This window comes from Astatotilapia calliptera, chromosome 22 (genome assembly GCF_900246225.1).
Source record: "Astatotilapia calliptera chromosome 22, fAstCal1.2, whole genome shotgun sequence".
NCBI classification, from domain to species: domain Eukaryota; kingdom Metazoa; phylum Chordata; class Actinopteri; order Cichliformes; family Cichlidae; genus Astatotilapia; species Astatotilapia calliptera.
In genome coordinates, this window is record NC_039322.1 from 22,926,322 (window position 1) to 22,948,073 (window position 21,752).

Consider the following 21,752-nt stretch of genomic DNA (forward strand, 5'->3'; position numbering starts at 1 on the left):
TTCCTTATAAACATGCAGGGCTTTCAGCAGTACAGCTGGCAGGAAGTATGACACTGGATCAGGCTGTTTTTGTCTAGCCTGGCACTCATTGCAGGTGAATCCTTTAAAGTCCTTCCAAAGGTTGGTGCTGGGCATGAGAGGTGGGCGGCACAACGGCTGACCTTTTATAATACCTGCTAGAGCTCGGCGGATATCTAAAGACCCTTCAAACTCCTTTATACTCCAAATGCTTCAGCATAGCTCTTTGCCCACGAGTATCCACGTACTGTATGCTCATTCACCAAACTAAAAGACTGTCTTTCTTTGTGTGATTAGCACCAGCACTGTGTGTGGCTTCACCAGCAGACTGAGGAAACGCATCAGCAGAGAATTCAACAATGTCAGGAAACACAGTAAGAATGGCATCTGATCCCAGGAGCTGCCTTTCTAACTACAAGTATAAGCCTCTCTCACTAATACAGCTCTTCCCATCTTATGGACTCCCTTCATGTTAGTTTCAGAGAGCAAGTATATTTAAACAAATGCAAATTCTATCAGATTATCTGGAAAGTGACTGGTTCCTTAGATCATTGGAAATAATCTAGACATGAATAATCTGTAATCAGACTAATAATAAATGTGAGAGTGTTTTATAAATGTTCAATTGCCCCATTAGAGAAACATGCGCTCGGATCACTTTCATTGTCGTCTAGGGAACTGAATTTCTCTGAAAAAAAAAAATGGCTAAAGCAAAATAACCTACACTGTCTGTTGTTTTCATCCTCCTAGGTTTACATTTGCCTCGCTGAACAGGAGGTGAGAGTTGAGTCTGCAGATAGTGTAGAGCAGGACGTCGAGTCTCTGCACCTTGATGGGCTATTGAGGAAGACGGACGCAAAAGCTACTTCAGCTATTCGGTGTCTGGCTCCAGCAGGCGAGCGAGGGCTGATACGGGTCGCCCTGCGCAATCTGTTCCTTGGCCTTTTGGCTTTTTTGTGGAAACACAGACACAAACAATTACACGGACACATACACGCGAATGCAGACTGAGATTTAAAAAGAAACAGAATAAAAAAGAGCTTCACGGGAATGCCAGATGCTAGCCAAGTTCTCGTGAACAGGCATTAAAGTGGGCAGCTTCAGCAGGCTGTTTGGATTGTTTTCTCAACAGTATCTGCCAATATATCCTTGACATGCTCCTGCAATAAAAACACATTCCACTTTAAGCACACAGAAACAGGCTTCCTATTATTATTATTACACACTATAACATTTCTTTTTTTTTTGACAAACTGCTGTAAACTGAAAGTAAATGTCAGATTCTTCAGCTGCTTGTTGCAGATTTGACCTCTCAAACACACACACGCACACACGCACCTCACTTGAATTTCCCACCGACCACCTTTCCTGCCATAGATAACTGCTTATCATCATATCGACAGTCCAGTAAATTGCTGGAAATGAATGCTGTATTGCTGCAGAGCTACAAATCTAAAAAAGACGTATGAGTACATTCTTTCAGAGGCTGGGCGAGCACCTTTTGTCGAAGGTGCTGAGTTCTGTATTTTATCAATTGCTTTCATCAAAAAGAAAAAGAAAAAAAAAACAGCGTTGGCCATCAGTGCAGTGCACTCCAGGGGAAATTAAATAGAGCCTGAATAAAGTGCGATTCTTCCTCGTATGAACTTTTACTGGCATTTTGAGTGATGGCCTTGTTGCCTGTGCAGCCACAGTTACATATTTGAAAACAGCCATTAAGTCAAAAGTGTTTTCCCTCCATTTTCCCCCCGTTTTCTCCCCTCAGTTGGTTGTGCTCATAATAGCGTGTAAAACCCATCCTCTCCTCCACACCTCTCTCTTTCTATTATTTATTCTATTATCTTCCTCTTGAATGATTAATTTCCTGTAGCGGAGACAGTATTTGGATAGCAGCAAGTGAGCAGTCGCTTAAGAGAGATTTTCCCCCGTAGAAATCTCATCCCTGTGTTTGGGAAAGAAAGGGAATAAAACCATGATGAACACAAAGCAGGCTGAAAGGTTCTGAAAGTATATCTGTGATGCAGTTATTGATTTTTTTTCATATGTTCATTATACTTTAAACTTTATTTCTTCAAAAAAATAATAAATATTATCACTTTGCAATATCTCAAAAATAAACATTAAATACAGTTTTCACAGAACAACTCGTTTCCTTTCTTTGAATTTGTACATTTCTGTACCGCTTTCAGCCCCGGTCGCGGCGCAAGATCAACCTCTAACCGACTAAAGGTTTAGTTTTCATTCATTCAAATGGATGCCTGTCTGTGTGTTGTGCTTTCCTTCTCTCTGTTTTCTTTGTAGATATTATGCTGCGGTTATTGGCGATAATAAGTCCCATAGTTTGGTTTCCCCTTTCCCTCTGCTCCTGCTCTCCAAGCCCGCATCCTCAACTTGAGCGGCAAAATTATATTGTGTGTGTGCATGCATGCGTGCGTGCCTGCATCCACGCAGTCATTATCCTCCCGGGACCTGAGCGTGATCCAGAGACCAGTACATTCCACAGGGTGGACAGAGCCTTTGGGAGAGAACTGGCTTCAAAAAGAAGTTACAGTGCAAATCTCCAGGGAGTATATTTAAATTTAACTCTCCAGTAAACTCTCACACAACACCCTATCCAAAGCCCACTTTCACATTCAGCACTAAAAACCCATTAAATGTAACGTTAAGGCATCTTATGACTTTAATCTTCTCTCACTGTGGAGTCTCATTTTCTTTGCCTTGGGGAGTGCTCTTTAAATTTTTCATTTTGAATAGGTCCATTTATCTGATAAATCTCTGTTTGAGTGTCTGTCAGCCTCTGAGGCATTACGTTCACAGTACAGTAGCTGTTCTTCTGTATCTTACTGTGCACTCCTGATAGTCAAGTGTGCAGGAAAATATTTATAAAAAAAAATCTGAAGCCCAAAAAACACTCCCATAGAAACATCAGTCTGACTGACTACATCATACATAATGCTTTTGTTTTGAGTGTCCCTTATGAGCACCGTTAGTAGTTTTTCCCGTGTGGTGTGCATGTTTCTTATAATGGACTCTAGGGGAATGTGTCTTTCTCATAGCACCCATACAGTTCACATAACTGGGAAGCGCGTCGCTCCCAGCATCTCCAGTTCCCCAGTTCACCTCTATGGGCATGTCCCCGTAGCGCTCACAGGGGTTTGGACAGCGTGGAGCCTCACTCTGCACGGCGAGCTCAATATGGCTCCCTGCTTTATAAGCCTGTGATGCCTCCGTTTGGAGTTCTGGAGTCTTTTGTCGCACCGGTTCCCGCTCGGGCCGAGGTAGGTAGTCCTGTTGCTGGCGTTTTTCCAGGCGGTAGGCGATGGCAAGCTGGAGCAGATGGAGGAGCTCGAGGAGGTTTAGTAACAGGGAGATGGCAGCAATCACCTGAGTATAGATGGTGAAAATAGTCTTTTCTGTGGGTCGAGACACAAAGCAGTCCACCGTGTGGGGACAAGGGTACTTTTTACACTCAAACTTTGGTGCAATGAAGAAGCCATCGTAAAGGAACCAAAGCCCAACAATAAAGCCGACCTCTAAGAGGACTTTCAATAAGATGCTGAATGCGTATGCTCCCAGCAGCCTGCCTTTCAGTTTGGGCACCTCGGGAGACTTCTCTAGCCTTCTGCCTTTCATGCCACTCTTTTCTTTCTCTGTCTCTTCATTTTTTGTGATATTGCCTCTTTCTGTGTGAACTAGCCCATTTTTTCTTCCACCAGCACCTCCTTCTTCAGCTTGCTTCTCATCATCTTTTCTCCTGTCCTTCCCAGCCCTTATAGCCACATATCCAAAGTAAAAGATGGTCGGCGTGGAGACGAAGATGACCTGGAGGACAAAGTAGCGGAAGTGGGATATAGGGAAGGCTTTATCGTAGCAAACAGCAGTGCAGCCAGGCTGGATGGTATTGCAAACAAAGTCTGCTTGCTCGTCATCCCAGGCAGACTCAGCAGCAGTTCCCAGTACCAGCATGCGAAACAGAAAGAGTACGGTAAGCCAGACCCGGCCAATAGCTGTTGAATACTCCTGGCCCTCCTCCAGCAGGTGCTCCAGGAAGGACCAGTCAGCTCTGGACATCCTCTGCTCCTAACATGGAGACAACAGGTCATTAAAGTTACCCACAAAAGGTGCATAAGTTTTGGTAGGATTTTGTAGCATATATAAGTAATAACCTATCACAATCTACACCTTTTTCACCTCAAACTCTAATCTCAAGTGAAAGCTGTTCAGTCAGGTAGCATGGACCCATTAAACTTGTCTACAGGTCTAGTTTTTAATATGGGTCATATGGCCTCGTTTTCTTGACTGCTCAGTCGCTAAACAGGCTGAACCATTGTTACACTTAATCACGTACCTGGCACATTGTTATTACCATTACAAAATTGTTAGTGCTTTTCAAAACTCATAGCCAGAGCATAAACATTTAATCACACCTATAAGCAGCAAATGAGCTAAGTTTCTCCAACCTTTTCAGCATAATGGTGTCTCTATTTGCTGAGGAACGTATATCTGGCTGAAGCCCCCCTATTAGTTCTTCCATGAGCTCACACTCTTGTTAAGGTGGGGCCCCAACTCCTCATCATGGAGACGTGAAAAAGTGAGCCCCCCACTAAAATGAACTAAAACAAAAACATATGCTGCCAAAGTTAGCTTTTAGAATGAATGGGAAGGGGTGTACACTTTGTCTGTTCGCAGCAAACCGGGGTGAACAAGTCCAAATGAAGCAACGTTTACATAATGCAGGCACAAAGAATATATTCTATTCTGGGCTGGATGAATCAGTTCATTTATGCACACTTTAATTATACAGTTTAATTGATTTCATTTTAAAAAATAAAATGTGGTCAGTAATGGAAATGGAAGCCGTGGAAATCGTTAACGAGAAATGACACAGTCGGTGGCCTGTCGGGAAACTCAGCGCGCGCGTGCGCGCGCGCGCACACACACACACACACACAACTGAATAAACATCCTGTGTGAGTGAGTTCAGGCTCTGCTGTGACACTTGTCTATTTGTTTATTCTATTAATATTTGTCTGTTATTTTCTCCCCCGTGAGAAGGAAAAACGTCTCAGACAGGGAAACTAAAAACTCTTCTGACAGCACGAAGAGTTTCAATGAACTGTCAGGGATACTGGCCCCAGCTGAACAGGCACAGAAATCGCTAACTTGACTGATCCTCTTTCGGGGGTATTGTCTCGAGGATGGCTGTTATCTCTACAAAACATACCACAGAATATCAGCAGACTAGTTGGAGGTCACTGTAGGAGATGGGAAAAGCATAGCATTGAGTTGATAAAGCAGACCATCCATATTAAGTATCAAAGCAACAACACAAAAGAAAAAAAATAATCAACAAGTCAAATTAAGGTGAAGCAGGTCTCCCTTTTAAAGTAGTTTTAAAGCCGCCCGGCTTATTACTGTCCGACTTTATCAACACAGAAGGAAAAGAATAAGAAGCAGACTCGTTGTAAGATCTACCAAAGTTCAAGAACAATTTTAACAAGCCATCAAAAAGAATAAATTCTCCATTGAAAATAGATTTTATTCTAGGACTAGCCTATCATCCATCTCTGAAAAGATGGTTTTAAGGTTTCAGCCCAAGTGTAAATCGCTTTAAAAATATTACTAAGTTAATATTAATTACAAAAAAAGGAATCCAATAAATAAAAATATGTCAAACAACGTAGAGTATAATTCGGTCACTGACAACTAATCAGAACTGTATAGAGTGTATATGCCCGCCTTTTTTTTTTTTTTTTTCACGGAAAACCTTCTCACCTTTCTCTCTCTAGAAGCCGGGTTTGTCTTCTTACAGCCTCACGGGTCCCAGCAAACAGTGCGTCTTTAATGTCACCTCCGCTCTATCCAGTAGTGGACTGCACTGCTGCTCCGGTCGGGTTATGTTTTGCCTTCTTTAAAAAGAATCGATGTAATCGGAAAAAGTGGGGAGAACTTTCCCATGCTTGCTCAAACCGGCCCTCCCTCAGGAACTTGGTCCAGGAAATGGGATGGATGAACTCACAGCGGTTCTGGTTAACTGCGCTCTGGTCTTAGCTTTGTTTAAAGACCGCAGATTTGCATTAATTGCATGGGAATGTCGCCTGCCTTCGGCAATTTAAAGGTTAGAGGTGCAAGAGTTTGGGGAAAAAGTAATAGTATGGCCTTTGTAGAGAAGGGAGTGACAAAAAATGTTTTAACGCGTTGCTGTGGAGTACAAATGAACATAAATAAACGTATTTTGTAAGTCGATCACTTTGTGCACATTATTGGGGCAGACTGAGTTATAATTGTTTTTCTAGCGTATAAAAACGAATAACCATCAATTAATAAGCATTTTAAATACCAGTGACGTTTATCTGATTTCGCTCCTAAGAGTGCAGGATAAACCATCTATATCTGTCCATATCTGTGCAGCCTTATGAACCTTATATTCTCGCCTACTGTGATTGTTGATAGTAGACTCCTGTAATTTTACATCATGCCACATAATGGCGCCAGTCCCCTTATTTCCAAGAAGCAAATCTCTTCAATAAAGGCCCGTAATTGGCTGTAATGTGAATATTGTTTAACTTACGTAAATCGGTTTTTGACTGAATTCCATCTTTATTTATAACTTCCTGTTTTTTTTAAATTTGTTTGAATCCCTAAGGGCTTGTATTTTGTTATCATCATTCTATAATTTAATTTTTTAAAAGAATTTACTTTGTATTGTGTATAGCTGTGTGTGTACACGTGACTTATTAAGGTACCATCTAATCTAGAATAAGTCGCATTGCTGTACTGCTTTGCTGCACAGCACATGAGGACAAACTCTTGCTGCAAAAGAGTTTGTCTTCTTGTTGTGCTTCTTGGAAGTCTGCAGTCAGACCATGTATGCTTTTACTTCTTTTTTTTCATTCAAGGCCCAGACAATAGGCTAGTTGAGCACAGGTTTGGTTGCAGATGTTTGGCTATAGTCAATGTATATGATATAAATCACATATTCTATCCCTATTTAAGATCGGAATAATACAAAACCTTGAGGTCATAGACTGAATTAAGAAAAAAACCCTTTCTTTTTTTTAGACTACGAATACAGACTGCAAAAGAAGATGCTGAATGTTTAATTGAATATGTTAAACCACTTCTGTGAGAATTAAACCCTTCTCAAGTCACCAAGAATTTAAAATAGTGATTCCTTTTAAGTGAAAATTTTACTCACAATTACACAAAAAACAGCCTTGTTAGTCACAACGCTGTACAACACCAGATTGCCTTTCACAACATAGTCTGTCCCAGTTGAGCCACTTATCACCAGTGCACTTATAACTGTCTGATGGCACACTCGGGCCAATTAAAGCTTTCCCTGAAAAATCATCTCCTCTCAACCGCTCGAAATCATCACTGTGCTATTATAAAGTGTCAGTATGTAGATTTTGAGAAGAATTAGGAGGCCGGGTTCATCTCACCGGCTGCTGCACAAAGCGGACCAGGATAGAAAGCCCAGTAAATTGACAGTGAATCACTCTGACAGATCATCGTCTTGCTCTTTTCTTTGGTCATTACATCTGCAGATGAATGGCGAGGAGAGAAGTGAGGACACCCGACAGAGAGTAATAGAACTGTTTCCATTCAGGAGATGCACTATGTCTTCCTGTGTTCGGTGTGTTCTTCCCTACCTGTACAGTTATCAATGAAACTAATTGCCTGCCTCAACTTCAATCAATTCCTCACTGCTGGATACATTTTATCATTCGCTATTGTATTTTATGAGTGATTCGGTCCTGAGTGTGCATCGGCTAGCTCAATAATGCAGATATGAATATAGAGTGGGAGAAGTAATTCAAAGAACATCCCATTATGAGTTTTGGTGGGGGACGAGAGAGAAGGATTTTGAGGTTCTCTTTGTTGGCTTGCATCTGGTAAAACTACAAGGCTTAAACGATACAGACAGGTGTATTCCCGCAGGTTAAAATGAAGCAACAATGCCCTCATCCATTCACTTGACAGCTTCAGTCCCCTTAGAAAAAAAAGAAAGTAGTGACAGCAAACAAATCATGGCTATGTTTGTGTGCTTTTCTTCTTTAACATTAATAAATAAAGGACGGGGTGCTAAATCACCCTCATCTTGCTTTGCTAAATGATTAACTGCAAACACTGCCTGCAGTAAAACAAGCCACAACACCTCATATCCGATTGCTCTTTACCTTCTGACACAGTTCGCTGAGGTAAAAAACTATTTTTTACAAAAACTAAAGACATGCTGATCTTTCCAGCGTTTTCATCTACACTGAAAAAGTCCTAACAGTTATGTTGTGACATTACTGTGCAGATAATCCTTTTCTCTAATGGATATGAGACTTTGGTGGTTCCCGACTGTTTCTGCAATCAGCGGCAGGTCAGAATTTTCACTTATCCAGTAAAATATCTCAAAAGCAACCCTGAAACTTGCTGACATGCCAATTTTTAAGTTCACAGATAAAATATATCTGACATTTTGTCTGGTTCCATCATTATGTCAGAATTTCCATTTCTCCAATATACCCACCCCCACCCAACCCCGACTCCCGATATGTGTGGTAAGAGCAATACTATGAGTTCTGGACTGCAGTTTCTCGATTGGTTGCTTGAGGCTGGTGAGTGAATGAATTGATCTCTACGAGTAATGAGATGCATTTAACAGATTTGTAGCCTGGTGCAAAAACCTCTGTGCATAGTTTCTCCCTTTTGAAATAACTTTGTAATTTTGGATTCTTTGGGTTTTGTTAAGGTTTGACAAGGCTTTTGATACAGGCAGGGGTAACTGACAACCATCTGGTGAATCTCACAGTGTTTGCTCTGCAGGTGCCTTTTAAATAAATTACATGACAAACAGCATGACCTGCTGTGTGGTATGGCCTGTCTAAGCTTTTGCTCTGGTATTTGTGAATGAAATTCTAATATTTTATTGGTCTGCCTTTTGCACCAGTAAGCAGGTAGCTGTATCTATGCATTGCACCCATAAGGCTTATGGGCCAGTTTGCTGACCACCCGCTTGTCTAAATTTGGTCACATCTGGCTCCACAACTCAAGGCTATAGGAGTATAAGGCCATGTCCATCATCTATATACAGTTTATAGTTAGTCCTAACTAGCATATGAAAAACTGCTAAAAACTCTAAACTAACACAATGAGCATTTTACTTTATGTTATTGTAGCTGTGATGTTTTTTTGATGCCAGTATTATCTCATTACGTTCTCACGAAGATGCTAGGACAGCTGCTGAAAGCTTATTCTTGTTCATTATGTTGTTTTATCAGCACTATTTTTGCTCATGTGCCCACCTGCTTTCATCTTTTTTCAACACTGATTAATACATTTATGTGGGCCTTCATTTGCGGTGATTTACACTCTTGGATTTCTTGTTTTTGTTTTAACACTTTAAAGCCTGAACTGTGAAAAAATTGCTAAAATAATTCTCTTTTAAAAAACTGGAGTGTTTATTGAACCATCTTACAATTAAAAAAAGAAATTAACTAACAATTTGGGCAATTTTTGCTACATTTGGCATTTTTGTGCAATTTTAATGTTTATTGTATACAAAGCAAACACTCAGAGATTGCACCTTCCCCCTGAAGGGCAAGGGCAATTCAAAAGATATTGATATTTTATGGTGTTTTTATTAACTAATAATAATAATAATGGATTGCATTTATATAGTGCTTTTCAAGACCCTCAAAGTGCTTTACGATTCCACAATTCATTCACTCTCACATTCACACACTGGTGGAGGCAAGCTACAGTTGTAGCCACAGCTGCCCTGGGGCAGACTGACAGAAGCGAGGCTGCCATATCGATCCATCGGCCCCTCTGGCCATCACCAGTAGGCGGTAGGTGAAGTGTCTTGCTCAAGGACACAACGACCGAGACTGTCCAAGCCAGGGCTCGAACCGGCAACCTTGCGATCACAAGATGAACTGACAACTCTTGAGCCACGATTGCCTCTAAAATGTGCTGATGTCAGCATTGTTAATGTGGAAATCTGGTGTAGTATAATCATTTTTATTTGTAACTTTGATGCCATATAATTTTGTACAAACAAAGAAAGTGCTTATGTCCCCCACTGACTAATACATTGCTTTAAAGTTAGGAAATACACCAATAGAAATTAAAGCTTTTTCCTGATTCATGTGACCTTGACCTTTGCCCTATGACCTTGAAGTATTACCTACTGAAATGGTGTATTTTATTATCTTTAAACATAGCTCTCTACATGACCTTTCATATGATATATTGTTTGATACAGTTTCTCAAAAATTTTCTTCATGGTCAGTTTTGACCTTAGGCACTAACAGGGAAGTTGATGGTGCCAGCACTTAGCCTGCTCATGACTGCCAAGGCATGCTATAAAGTTGTGATGTTTGAAGATGATCTATAGAAAATTGTGGGTAATATTCGTTTTTAACTGATTTTCACATGTGCATGAGCTTGACCCAATTAGTCACCACAATGAAATTAGCTCAAGCTGTTACTGATATCTGTTATCACACAAAACTTTAACATGATATCTTGAAACCTGAGGATGCTAGGCTGCTAACAAACAGACAGACACACACACAAATGGAACATACTCCCTCCCTTCATATAAGGGGACATATAAGGGGGTTAGGGTTAAAAATAACACTGATGATGTATAGGTCCCCGAAACTCACGTATCAAATATGACATGTATGATGTTACAATGTTATGATCGAAAACGGATGCAGCTGCATTTCCCTAACATCACTGTGTCACAGCCGTCACACTCAGAGAGAAATGCAAAGACCTTTTGCCATGTTTTATTGTGCAAAAATTAAGTTTCAAGTCTTAATGTGAAAATCTTATTTCTTCCACTGGATGTGTTTTTCCAGGGGATAGCACAAGATTGACTCTATCAGTTGTGTTAACAGTAAATTTCCCGCACAGCAGGCACTGTGTGTCTATCACTGCTGTCTGGTTAGTAAAGATGTCAACACTACATCAGCTATGGATTCTGGGTTGCACAGCTTTGCGTATTTTTTTGATGAAATATGCATGACACAGGCAGAGCTGTAGTTCTTCTGAAGCAATAAAGATATACATAGATACACCGGCTGCGGGGAGAAGGGTTGTGACAGGGATTTCAACAGTGATAGCTGAAACTAAATACAGCTATATCCTGTATCTGGTTCTTTACGATTTATATTGTTCGATTATATCTTAAGAATTCAGAGTTCTCCTCTTTACTCTTACTCCCTCGTATGTCTCCCATGTGTCCCTGATGAAGTCAGGCCGCCTACCCATAGTGGTGTCTAGATCTCAGTGTGGTCCTCTTACAGTACACTGTGTCACCCAGTCTTGTTACACCTATGGACAGACACTATTGATTGGAGCCAGCTTGGAGCATTGCCATGAAAGTGCACATTGGCAGCTGCTGACATCTTTATTAGAAAAGCCGGACAAGGAGGATCAGCAAGTTTCCCCTTATCAAAAGCCCGAAGGGCATGAACCAGCTACAGCGCACATCACATTTGTTTGGGGATCAATTGACTGGCCGGACTTTTGTAGGGGATCAATTAGTTCTGTCCACTGGGCATAATACACTCTGGCGAAAAAAAAATCAAAGTCAAAGTTAAAGACATGACTGGGGGATAGGACAGGGAAAAAGAATGAAAGAAAGAGAGGGAGAGAAAGAAAACCAAAGGGGAGAAGAGACGGTGAGAAGGGGGGGAAGAAAGAAAAAAACAAACAAACAAACAAAAACAAATCACCTGGGTCACCTGTATGGAGAAAAAAACAGAAGAGAAAGCAAACAACAAAGAGCAACATAATAAAAAAAACAGCACCATCACAATAAACTAGCTAGCAGTAGATATCAGTAGATACTAAATAATAAACGATATTGTGCAGCACGCAAGATAGACAGCGCACAATGTGCTTTGAGGCAGCAGCCAAGAAAGGTGTAGTCCGCGTCTGTGAATACCCGTGTGTACACCTGTGTGCACACCTGTGTGGATCAGCATGCTTGCATTCCAAAGGTTTCTCCATGTAACGATCTGCTAGGGAGTGTGGGGAGCCACAGCCCCGTCCTCCAGGGTATGAAGCAGGTATGGAGGAGATCAAAACTCCAGACATCCAGAGGCAAGCCCTCTTACGAGTGATTATCTGATGCTTGGCATGAATTCAAAATGTCATGGTCCGTGGTCCTGTGTCTGTGGAATGCGTGATGCTCGGGTAGCCACACCCCCGGGCTGGGCCATCACCAGCACACCTGCACTCCATCACGGTGATTACACGGAGATCCACTTAATCCGGCGCTGACGGATGCTCCACGCCAGTCCGTTAGTCATCCCCACAGTGGTAACCAGACTTCCACGAAAAGTGTGCATTCTCTTCTGCTTGGAACTTTGTTTAACCTGCCTACTTCTGTCCAGGTTTCTACTCGGCGTCTGCTACCTGCCTGTCCTCCGGCTCAACTGGATCTCGCGGTGCTCACCTGGCCCACGCGCCATTCCCACGGACTTCCTGCCCCCACGGACTGCCACACTTCCCTCCCGAGCACCCACGGTCCTGTTCTATCGTAAGCCCCTACTCTAACTCAGTCCTGATATGTTTTCCCCGCTTCCTGGCTCCCTAGTAATCATCTCCCCTTTCTATTGCAGCCCCCCGCCGTCTCGATCCCGGCTTCCTCGTGTCATTGTTTCCCCGGGTTTTTAGTTTCTGTTTTGCTCTCTAATTTCCCCGGGTCGCCTTTCGTTGTTTCAATAAAGTGTCTTTCTGTTAGCTCGGAGTCTGCGCCTGGATCCTTTCGTGCCCGTGCACCACGGCCCATGACACAAAAACTGTTCTCACTGACTTAAATGTTCACTATAGTAGTTTTACACATGCACTGCAGACCTGAACTTTTCTAGTTAGTATCTGATGGATGCATGTAAAACTGTAAGTATCTGACTAGGTCTAAATGGACATTAAACAGTATTTATATTGCCAGCTTGTCTCGCAGATGTCCACATCGACACAGCTTCAGCTGGTCAGCATCCTCACCTATACCAAATATTACCAAGTATTACCAGCAGTAGAACTAACTCCTGCCCACTACATTATGTCTTAAAAGACTACAGCTGACTGTGTCCCGACCTGACTCTCCCAACATTTTCTGGATTTAATGAGGGAAAACAGCTTATGTAACTTGTGAGCTGGGGTCTCTCAGTAAAATTATAATATAAGACTGAAGCTGCATTAACACTGTAAGCAATTCTCTCATCGCATGTTGCCTTAAAACCGGTGGTTGGTCATTTGCGAGATTATATGCTCCGGTTAGTTAGGTAACGCTCTAATGTATTTTCTGTCAGGTCATATTGTCAATCAACTGTATCCTGCACTCTTATTGGTACTCCCTTCAATCGCTTGCGTCAAAGCTGACAGAAGGGATTGTTTTCACCCATTTTACTTGAAGTCCCCAAATGTCATTGACTTTGTGTAGTCTCTGGTCTCCACATCAAAGGAAAATTCATCCATACTGGGCACACCTTAAGTCTGGTAGTTCATCATTATTGCAGATAAAATATATACAATATGGCTCAACCAGTAATTGCGCTTTTAGATGAGGTACTGAACTCAAGTTTTATTCATATTGTTTCCTCATAACTTTAGCTAATGTTAGATTAGCTGTTAACTTACCAGTAGTTAGTTTATTTACACTCTAAAAACTATTGTTTAAGCTCAACAAAAAAAATTAACGCAACAGTTTCCATTACTCTTTTTGAGTTATGATAACTTGTGTTGAAATTAGATTGAACCAACAAACTATATTGAGTTACGGGAATTAAATTATCCTCCATAATCAAAGGTGATTTTAATTACCATTTACGTAATATTTGGTAGCTTAAAAACATATTTTTAAGTTGTTTACTCATAAAAATTATGTTCCTCCAATTACTTTTTCCACATTATTTGAAATGATTTTTAAGTGTTATGTAATCAATTACAGCAATTACAAAAACAATTTTTTAAAGTTCATTACTTAAAATATTAAGTTGCTGATTTTCATCATTATTATCATCATTTTAGCTTTCTCTCATTTTTTTTATTGTAATAGCTTTTAAGAAAGGAATTCATTCAACATTTTTTTAATCAAATAACTTTTTTTATTTTTTAACAGTAGGCATTTCAACACTTTGTATTTAAAAAGTGAAAATAAACCAGAAATTTAGATTTATACCATCACAGCCAAGTTATAGAATATGCCTTTATGTATTTAACACCACAGAAACAAATGTGTTCAATTGGTAAAAAATCTACTTAGAAAACATTTTGTTGCAGTAATACTTCCATGCAAGTGTTCAGTAAATGTTAACTTTCAATGCCTACCAAACTTTACAAGATCTTGCATCTTTCTATGACACAATGCAGCAAACACCTTTAAGATCAATTTTACACATACAGGATTCAAAACAGCTAACAATTTGAAACAGAGTCAACATCTTTAACATAATGATGGTTCCATCAAGGTCAAGGAACAGCTTCTGAACAACTTCAAAAGTATATTTCAGATCCTTGCATTAGCTCAGATTGAGAGCATATATTATGCCCATGAGCAAAACACAGCACCTTGGGAAATTCTGGCCCTCCATGATTTTTGTTTCCTCCACCACAATGGTTGCAGTCTTATGGTTAGATCCAGGGGTGTACCGGTCACTGATGATGGCAGTTTTCATCACCTGCCTTAAGTTCTTCGGTGTCCTTGTAAAGCAAATTTTAAAAAATAGGTTAGTGAATTATAGAATCTTAATGAATTCAGATGATCAATGGAACGAACACACACACACACACACACACACACACACACACACACACACACACACACACACACACACACACACAATGCTGAATTACTTACACCAAACTCCATGAAAAGGTCCTCGTCCTTCTCTCCAAGGAAAGTGATAAGGCAGCAGATGGCTACTTCTCTGCTTGTTTCAATTGTCTTGTGCTATTTAAGAAAAAATAAAATATGAGTATAAAATACATGGGTGACTGACAACAAAGTGCATTTCAAAGCTACCCAAAGTCTAAAGGTTGTCCTACCTCAAGAAGCATGTCCTTGATCTGCCTGATTCTCACTCCCTTAGCTCCTCCCCTTGATAAAATGACATCCATCAGTTTTGGGGTGCAATTGTCAAGTGTAGCCATTCAAGGCTTACAGTGGTTATTCTCTTGAACTTCTCCTTTATCTGTAGACCACACAAACAGAAGAATTAAACCTTGCAGACTATTAGCTACACTGCATTAATGAATGCTCTAATACATTATTTAAAGAGGATAGAAGTGATCTAAGGCTACCCCAAGTTTTGAGGGAAGAAAAACAATCTTGGTGAAGACGAGGGAGACTTCCCCACCATAACCGTGGTGTAATCTCTAATGTTTTAGCAACCCTGTTTTTGCAGAGGTTTCGAATTTACACATTGTTCACTCCCAGCCCATTTTGTAAAAAATGTATAGGTCATGCAAGTTTTATAAAGACATAAAATAGGTGAGCCAGATGGAAAAAAGAAGCCTCTAGGTTATCCCTCTGACAAAACTATTCACAGTTTAAAGGCTTCTAATTTTGGTAAAAAGAAAAACAAAATTAGCCTAAGATCGAAATTAGATTGCACTGTGTAGCAAAACTTTAACCACGCTTTTCCTAGCCACAGTTGCACTCTCTAGCTGAAGCTGAAGACTCAAATGAAACTTTATAAGTCTTATCCTCTGCTGTGCTAAAGTTTAGAATGGCTAGCATTAGCTACATGTGGTAGTGCAAAGTATTTCCTTATCTGTATGAGCATCACATCATACACAAATCCACTACAGGTGACTAGCACAAATGCTTTGCTTTGGTAGAACTGTTATTTGTAAATGAAATGTTACTTACCTTGAAATGTCTTTTACAAAAGCTTGCACCATGCAACCCAACATGTGTGAATTTGCCCGGGCTAGTTAAGTCGGTAGGGGAGGGAATTTGAAATCAGAAGAAAAAAAATAAGTTATCTATTCAATTTCTTTAAGTAATTACAACTTGAATTTTATTTTGAACCCACTAACATTGGGATTTAATTTCAAATTACATATAAAATTAATTTAATGTAATTACCAACATTATTAATTCAACACAACCCAAAAAATAAAGTTTGCAACTTAGAAGGCCTATCTTAATCAATAAATTAGAATTTTTATGTTGCAGCTATGGATTTAATCAAGTGGTGGTAAAAGGCCTGATGAATTACTTTTTAGAGTGTAGACTATCTACATAACAGCTGTAGCTAATGTTAGGTGTCAAATTCAGTAGTAGATGAGTACCATTATTCATGATTAAAACAACCATACATTCTTCTTCTTTTTCTTATATAGTTCAGGATTGGAGTCATCGGGCAACAGGCTGGGTAACAGAGGGCAGGGCTAACACAGACAGACAACCATTCACAGACTTTCACACCTTTGGACAATTTAGAATCACCAATAGACCTAACCTCACTAACTGCATGTCTTAACTCCGCCAAGGACCGTCCTAAGCCCGACTGCAAAAGGAGGAAGGTGGTCACCCTGCCGAAGTGACCAGAACCGGGAGACCGGGGAAAACAGGTACGAATCCGATGGACAGCTCTGAATTAAATTCTTCGTTTAATGCTACCGCATCCGGGGCAGCCGATGCACCAGTATTGGGGAACCAGGATGCTGGTGAGAAATGGGCTACTGGCCGAAGAAACCGAAAGATCATCACACTGAAAGTGGAAATACAAATCGCCGTGTGGAATGTTCGAACTGGTCACCACATCGGCCAAAAAGAAATAATTGCCAAGGAACTCCTGAGCTGCAAAATCGACATTCCAGCTTTATCCGCACGCAAAGCTACTGGTCCGGACGGGATTCCCGGCCTCGTCCTCAAGTCATGCGCGGCTCAGCTGGCTGGAGTGTTCACGCACATCTTCAACCTTTCCCTCTCTCTGTCTGTAGTCCCAGCCTGCTTCAAAATGGCCAACATCGTCCCTGTACCCAAATCCTCCACCATCTCCTCATTGAACGACTGGCGACCTGTAGCCCTGACCCCCATCGTAAGCAAATGCTTCGAGAAGCTGGTCAGGGACTTCATCTGCTCTGCACTACCCGACTCACTGGACCCTCTACAGTTCACATACCGCCACAGCAGGTCCACTGATGATGCCATAGCCCTGACACTACACACTGCCCTGTCACACCTGGAGAAGAGAGACACGTATGTGAGAATGCTGTTTGTAGATTACAGCTCAGCATTCAATACCATCGTTCCCTCGAAGCTGGACAGGAAACTGCAGGATCTAGGACTGAGCAGCTCCCTCTGCAGCTGGATCCTTAGCTTCCTGTCTGACAGACGCCAAGTGGTCAGACTGGGCAGCATCACCTCATCCCCCATCACACTGAACACTGGTGCTCCACAGGGGTGTGTACTGAGCCCTCTCCTGTACTCACTCTACACCTACAACTGCACGGCCACTAACAACTCCAACATCATTGTGAAGTTTGCGGACGACACTACAGTGGTGGGTCTTATCACCAACAGTGATGAGACAGCTTACAGGGAGGAGGTCAGCGCCCTGACCCACTGGTGTCAAGACAACCATCTCACCCTCAACGTCGCAAAGACAAAGGAGTTGATAGTGGACTTCCGGAGGTGCAGAGAAGTACACACCCCCATCACCATCAACGGCGCTGCTGTGGAGAGAGTGAGCAGCTTCCGGTTCCTTGGTGTACATCTGGCTGAGGATCTTACGTGGTCAGTACACACAAACAAAACAGTGAAGAAGGCGCAGCAGCGCCTCTTCTTTCTCAGGAGACTGAAAAGATTCGGCATGAGCCCCCGCATCCTCAGGACCTTCTATCACTGTGCCATTGAGAGCATCCTCACTGGATGCATCACCACCTGGTATGGCAACAGCACCGCCTACAACTGCAAAGCTCTCCAGCGAGTAGTGCGGTGCTCTGAACGGATAATTGGAGGTGAGCTTCCCTCCCTCCAAGACATCTATAGGAAGCGGTGCCTGAGGAAAGCGGGGAGGATCATCAAGGACTCCAGTCACCCCAGCCATAAACTGTTCAGACTACTTCCATCAGGAAGGAGGTTCTTCAGCATCCGGTCCCGTACCAGCAGACTGAGAGACAGCTTTTTCCATCAGGCCATCAGACTGCTGAACACGTCATAGACACCTCAGCTTCACTACTGGAACTTCAACATTATGCACTCCATACTGTACAGTAATGCCACTGTTTTGCACATGTCTCACTCTGTATATTTTATTTTATATATTTTATTTATTGTTTACTCTATTTAATTTGTAAAATATGTGTACACACACACACACACACACACGTAGAAAAATATTTAGTATACACATCCAGAAATGCATATACTATTATATATTGTACATATATTTATTAGTTTCAGATGTAGCCATTCTTGTATTTTGCTTATTTACATTATTGTATTTTGCACAACTCTGTTGCTTGTGAAGCTCGCACACAAGAATTTCACTCACATGTGCTGTACCAATGTACCTGCACATGTGATGTGACAATAAAAGTGATTTGATTTGATTTGATTTGATTTGATTTGATTTGATTTGATTTGATTTGATTTGATTTGATCCGAACTATGACTCACAGCATCGGGAAAGATGGTCGTCGAACCACCGCTCACCGACAACCAGATGGCACTCTACTATTGGGGTGGAGAAAAACGAAAGGCAGGAGTCGGCTTCATAGTTGCCCGTTGTGCAACCAAGAGTGTCGTTGCATTCCAGCCGATCTCCGATTGCCTTGCAGTGCTCACCATCAGCGGTACCATCAAAACACACCTCGACACCATCTACGCACCAACTGAGACAAGTCCAGACCCAGCCAAGGATGATTTCTATAACCAACTACAACACATGTTGGATTCAGTCTCGCAGACCGAATTGATCATACTGGCTGGAGACTTCAACGCCCACACAGGCACCGATCGGACTGGGTGGGAAAGCACGATGAGCCGTTTTGGACATGGTGTAATGAATAACAATGGTTTGCGCCTTTTGTCCTTCACCAACACCTACAACTTCATCATCGGAAACACCCAATTTCAACATCCAAAGAAACATCAACTCACATGACGAAATCCAATGGGCGACGACTCGCCGATGTTGGACTACATCCTGATCAACTCCCGTTTCTGATCATCACTTAAGGATGTTTGTTCGATGTGCAGCCCAGATTGTGGATCAGACCACTATCTTGTGCGTGCAGTGATAAAACTTCAACTACAAAGAGCCAAACGCAAATAGCGCCCATCTGCAAAGCTCGACTGGAAATGCCTGTTAGATCCCACTCGCAAGGCGGAATTTCAAAAAGCATTATCCAACCGTTTTGCAACACTGGTGCCATCTCAAGGCGTCAACGTTGAAGAGCAACAAGTTTCGGACGCCATCATGGAAAGCGCCAAAGAACTGTGCCCTCCCATACGCCGCCAAACACAGCCATGGATATCCGATGAATGCCTCGATATGATAGATGAACAAAAATGTGTGAAGCTGGTCGACTTTGAGCGATATTGTTAGCTCAGCAATGACGTCCGATGCAGAATGAAGGAAGAACGTGAGGCTTACTGGAACCAAGTAGCGGCTGACTTGGAAGATGCAGCCTCAAAGCACGAATACCACACAATTTATCGAACGCTCCGACACCTGAGTGGAAAAACCAAATCAACAAACGACAACATCCGAAAGGCCAATGGCACCTTCGTACGATCATTGACTGAGCAGCTACAGCGTCGGAAGTAGTTCTTCGAGACACTGTACAATCACGCCCCGCCACAAGGACCACCAGCAGAACCGCCACCCATCGAGGCACCAGAGACCCCGATGTCCGATGATGAACTGACCCTGGCAGAGGTGAAGATGGCCATCCAGACTTTGAAGACTGGTAAAGCACCTGGTGTGGATGCAATCACTGCAGAATCAATTAAGGCTGGCGGTGATGTTCTTCTCCAATGAGTGCACCTTCTTCTGCAAAATATCTGGTGCACGGGGACGATTCCGAGACAACGGAAGAAAGCCATCATTATCCCAATCTTCAAAAAAGGTGACAACCGAGAATGCCAAAACTATTGTGGCATCGGTCTGCTCTCGATCGTTGGAAAAGTCTTCATGAAAGTAATACAATCACGCCTGCAGAAACATCATGAACAAATGAGCCGTGAGGAGCAAGCTGGCTTCAGATCTCACCGTGGATGCTGTGACCAGATATTCAGCATTCTCCAGGTGCATTCTATGTGGGAAATGGATGGTCATCATCTTTATTGACTTTCAATCCACATTGGACTGCATCGATTGGCCAGCACTTTGGATAGCGCTGGAGACCGAGCACATCCCACCAAAAGTCATTAAACTCCTGCAGGAAAATTTCAACGGATCATGCAGCCAAATACGCATCCGTAATGAGCTGTCGACTAAATTCACTAAATTCACCATCTGGAGTCTGCCAGGGAGACATCGCCTCACTGCTGCTCTTCAACATCGTAGTCAACACCATCATGAGGAAAGTCTTCAGGGGCAGACGCGGAGTCCAGTTTGATGAAAATGCCACCGTGACAGATCTTATGTTTGCAAATGACAGCAGTGTGTTGGCCGAGGATGACGCCTAAGCCACGGACGTTCAATATAAGATCGCAGGTGCTGCCGGGTCATATGGCTTGAAGATAAACACTGACAAGACGAAGGTGTTGACAACAGATGGGTTGCCTGCCAACGTCTACCTCAACGGTATCCAAATAGAGCAAGTCCAGCAGTTCAAATACCTGGGCTCACTGATCGAGCAAAGGAAGGTCGCGTCCACGGCAGAGAGCCACAGTCGAATAGGTCAAGCAACTGCAGCATTCACTTCTCTAAAGTGGTGCTTGTGGAAGTGAACCAATATTTCCATCTTGACCAAAATCCGCCTTTTCCGGACGCTAATCCTCCCGATACTACTCTATGGATCCGAAACGTGGACAGTGCTCAAAGTGGACCTCAACAAACTCGGAGTTTTCCAGATGCACTGCCTTTGACAGATATTACAAGTATCACTTCGAGACCGCCTTCGAAATGAGGACATCCGACGGAGATGCGACAACCAACTGCCAATTGATGGGCAAATTAAAAAACGCAGATACGCAGATTGCGATGGTTTGGTCATGTGTGTCGAATGGATGTGAGCAGACTACCACATCAACTCCTCTGGCGTAAACAACCCACCCAGTTGATAATCCACTGAACGGCACAGAAGAAAACATGGCTAAAACAGGTCAAAGATGACATCAAGGGCAGAATAAATCTCGACGAGGCCAGGACAATCGCCAACGATCGCCATGCATGGCAATGAGTTGTGAAGGAAATTCGACAACCATTGGCACCCACAGCAGTCGATCCAGACCCAACGCCAGCTAGGGAGAGAGAAGAGCTGCATGTCTTTGGACTGTGGGAGGAAGCCAGAGTACCCAGAGAGAACCCATGTAGACATGGGGAGAACATGTGAACTCCACACAGAAAGGCTGGATAGTGGATTTGAACCCAAGATCTTCTTGCTTTGAGGGAATTGCGCTAACCATCACACCCCTGACATAAAAGCACTAAAGATAACTTTTATGTTCAATTTTACCTTTAAATATTCACATTTCATTTTGCCTTCAAGCTTGGCTACTAGGGAAAAAATAATCACATATTTTTCCATCTTGGTTC

The 21,752-nt window shown here is 42.2% G+C and overlaps 1 protein-coding gene and 1 long non-coding RNA gene across 3 annotated transcripts; both read right to left on the minus strand.

Annotated features, from left to right (window-relative positions):
- Window positions 1-2,119: 2,119 nt before the first annotated feature.
- On the minus strand, window positions 2,120-5,984 carry gja4 (gap junction protein alpha 4). 2 transcript variants are annotated; one of them, XM_026157216.1, is made up of 2 exons: window positions 5,794-5,984; window positions 2,120-4,092 (listed from the first exon to the last, which is right to left on the minus strand). In XM_026157216.1, the coding sequence occupies exon 2, from the start codon at window positions 4,087-4,089 to the stop codon at window positions 2,962-2,964; it is 1,128 nt and encodes a 375-aa protein (XP_026013001.1). In that variant the 5' UTR covers window positions 4,090-4,092; window positions 5,794-5,984; the 3' UTR covers window positions 2,120-2,961. The 2 variants fall into 2 exon arrangements, with proteins under 2 accessions (XP_026013001.1, XP_026013000.1); XM_026157215.1 differs by having other exon boundaries at window positions 2,120-4,098.
- Window positions 5,985-14,162: 8,178 nt separating this feature from the next.
- LOC113014661 (uncharacterized) lies at window positions 14,163-15,208 on the minus strand. The gene is made up of 3 exons (XR_003270987.1): window positions 15,079-15,208; window positions 14,891-14,983; window positions 14,163-14,733 (listed from the first exon to the last, which is right to left on the minus strand). It is a non-coding gene; the product is annotated as an uncharacterized LOC113014661 (long non-coding RNA).
- Window positions 15,209-21,752: the final 6,544 nt, after the last annotated feature.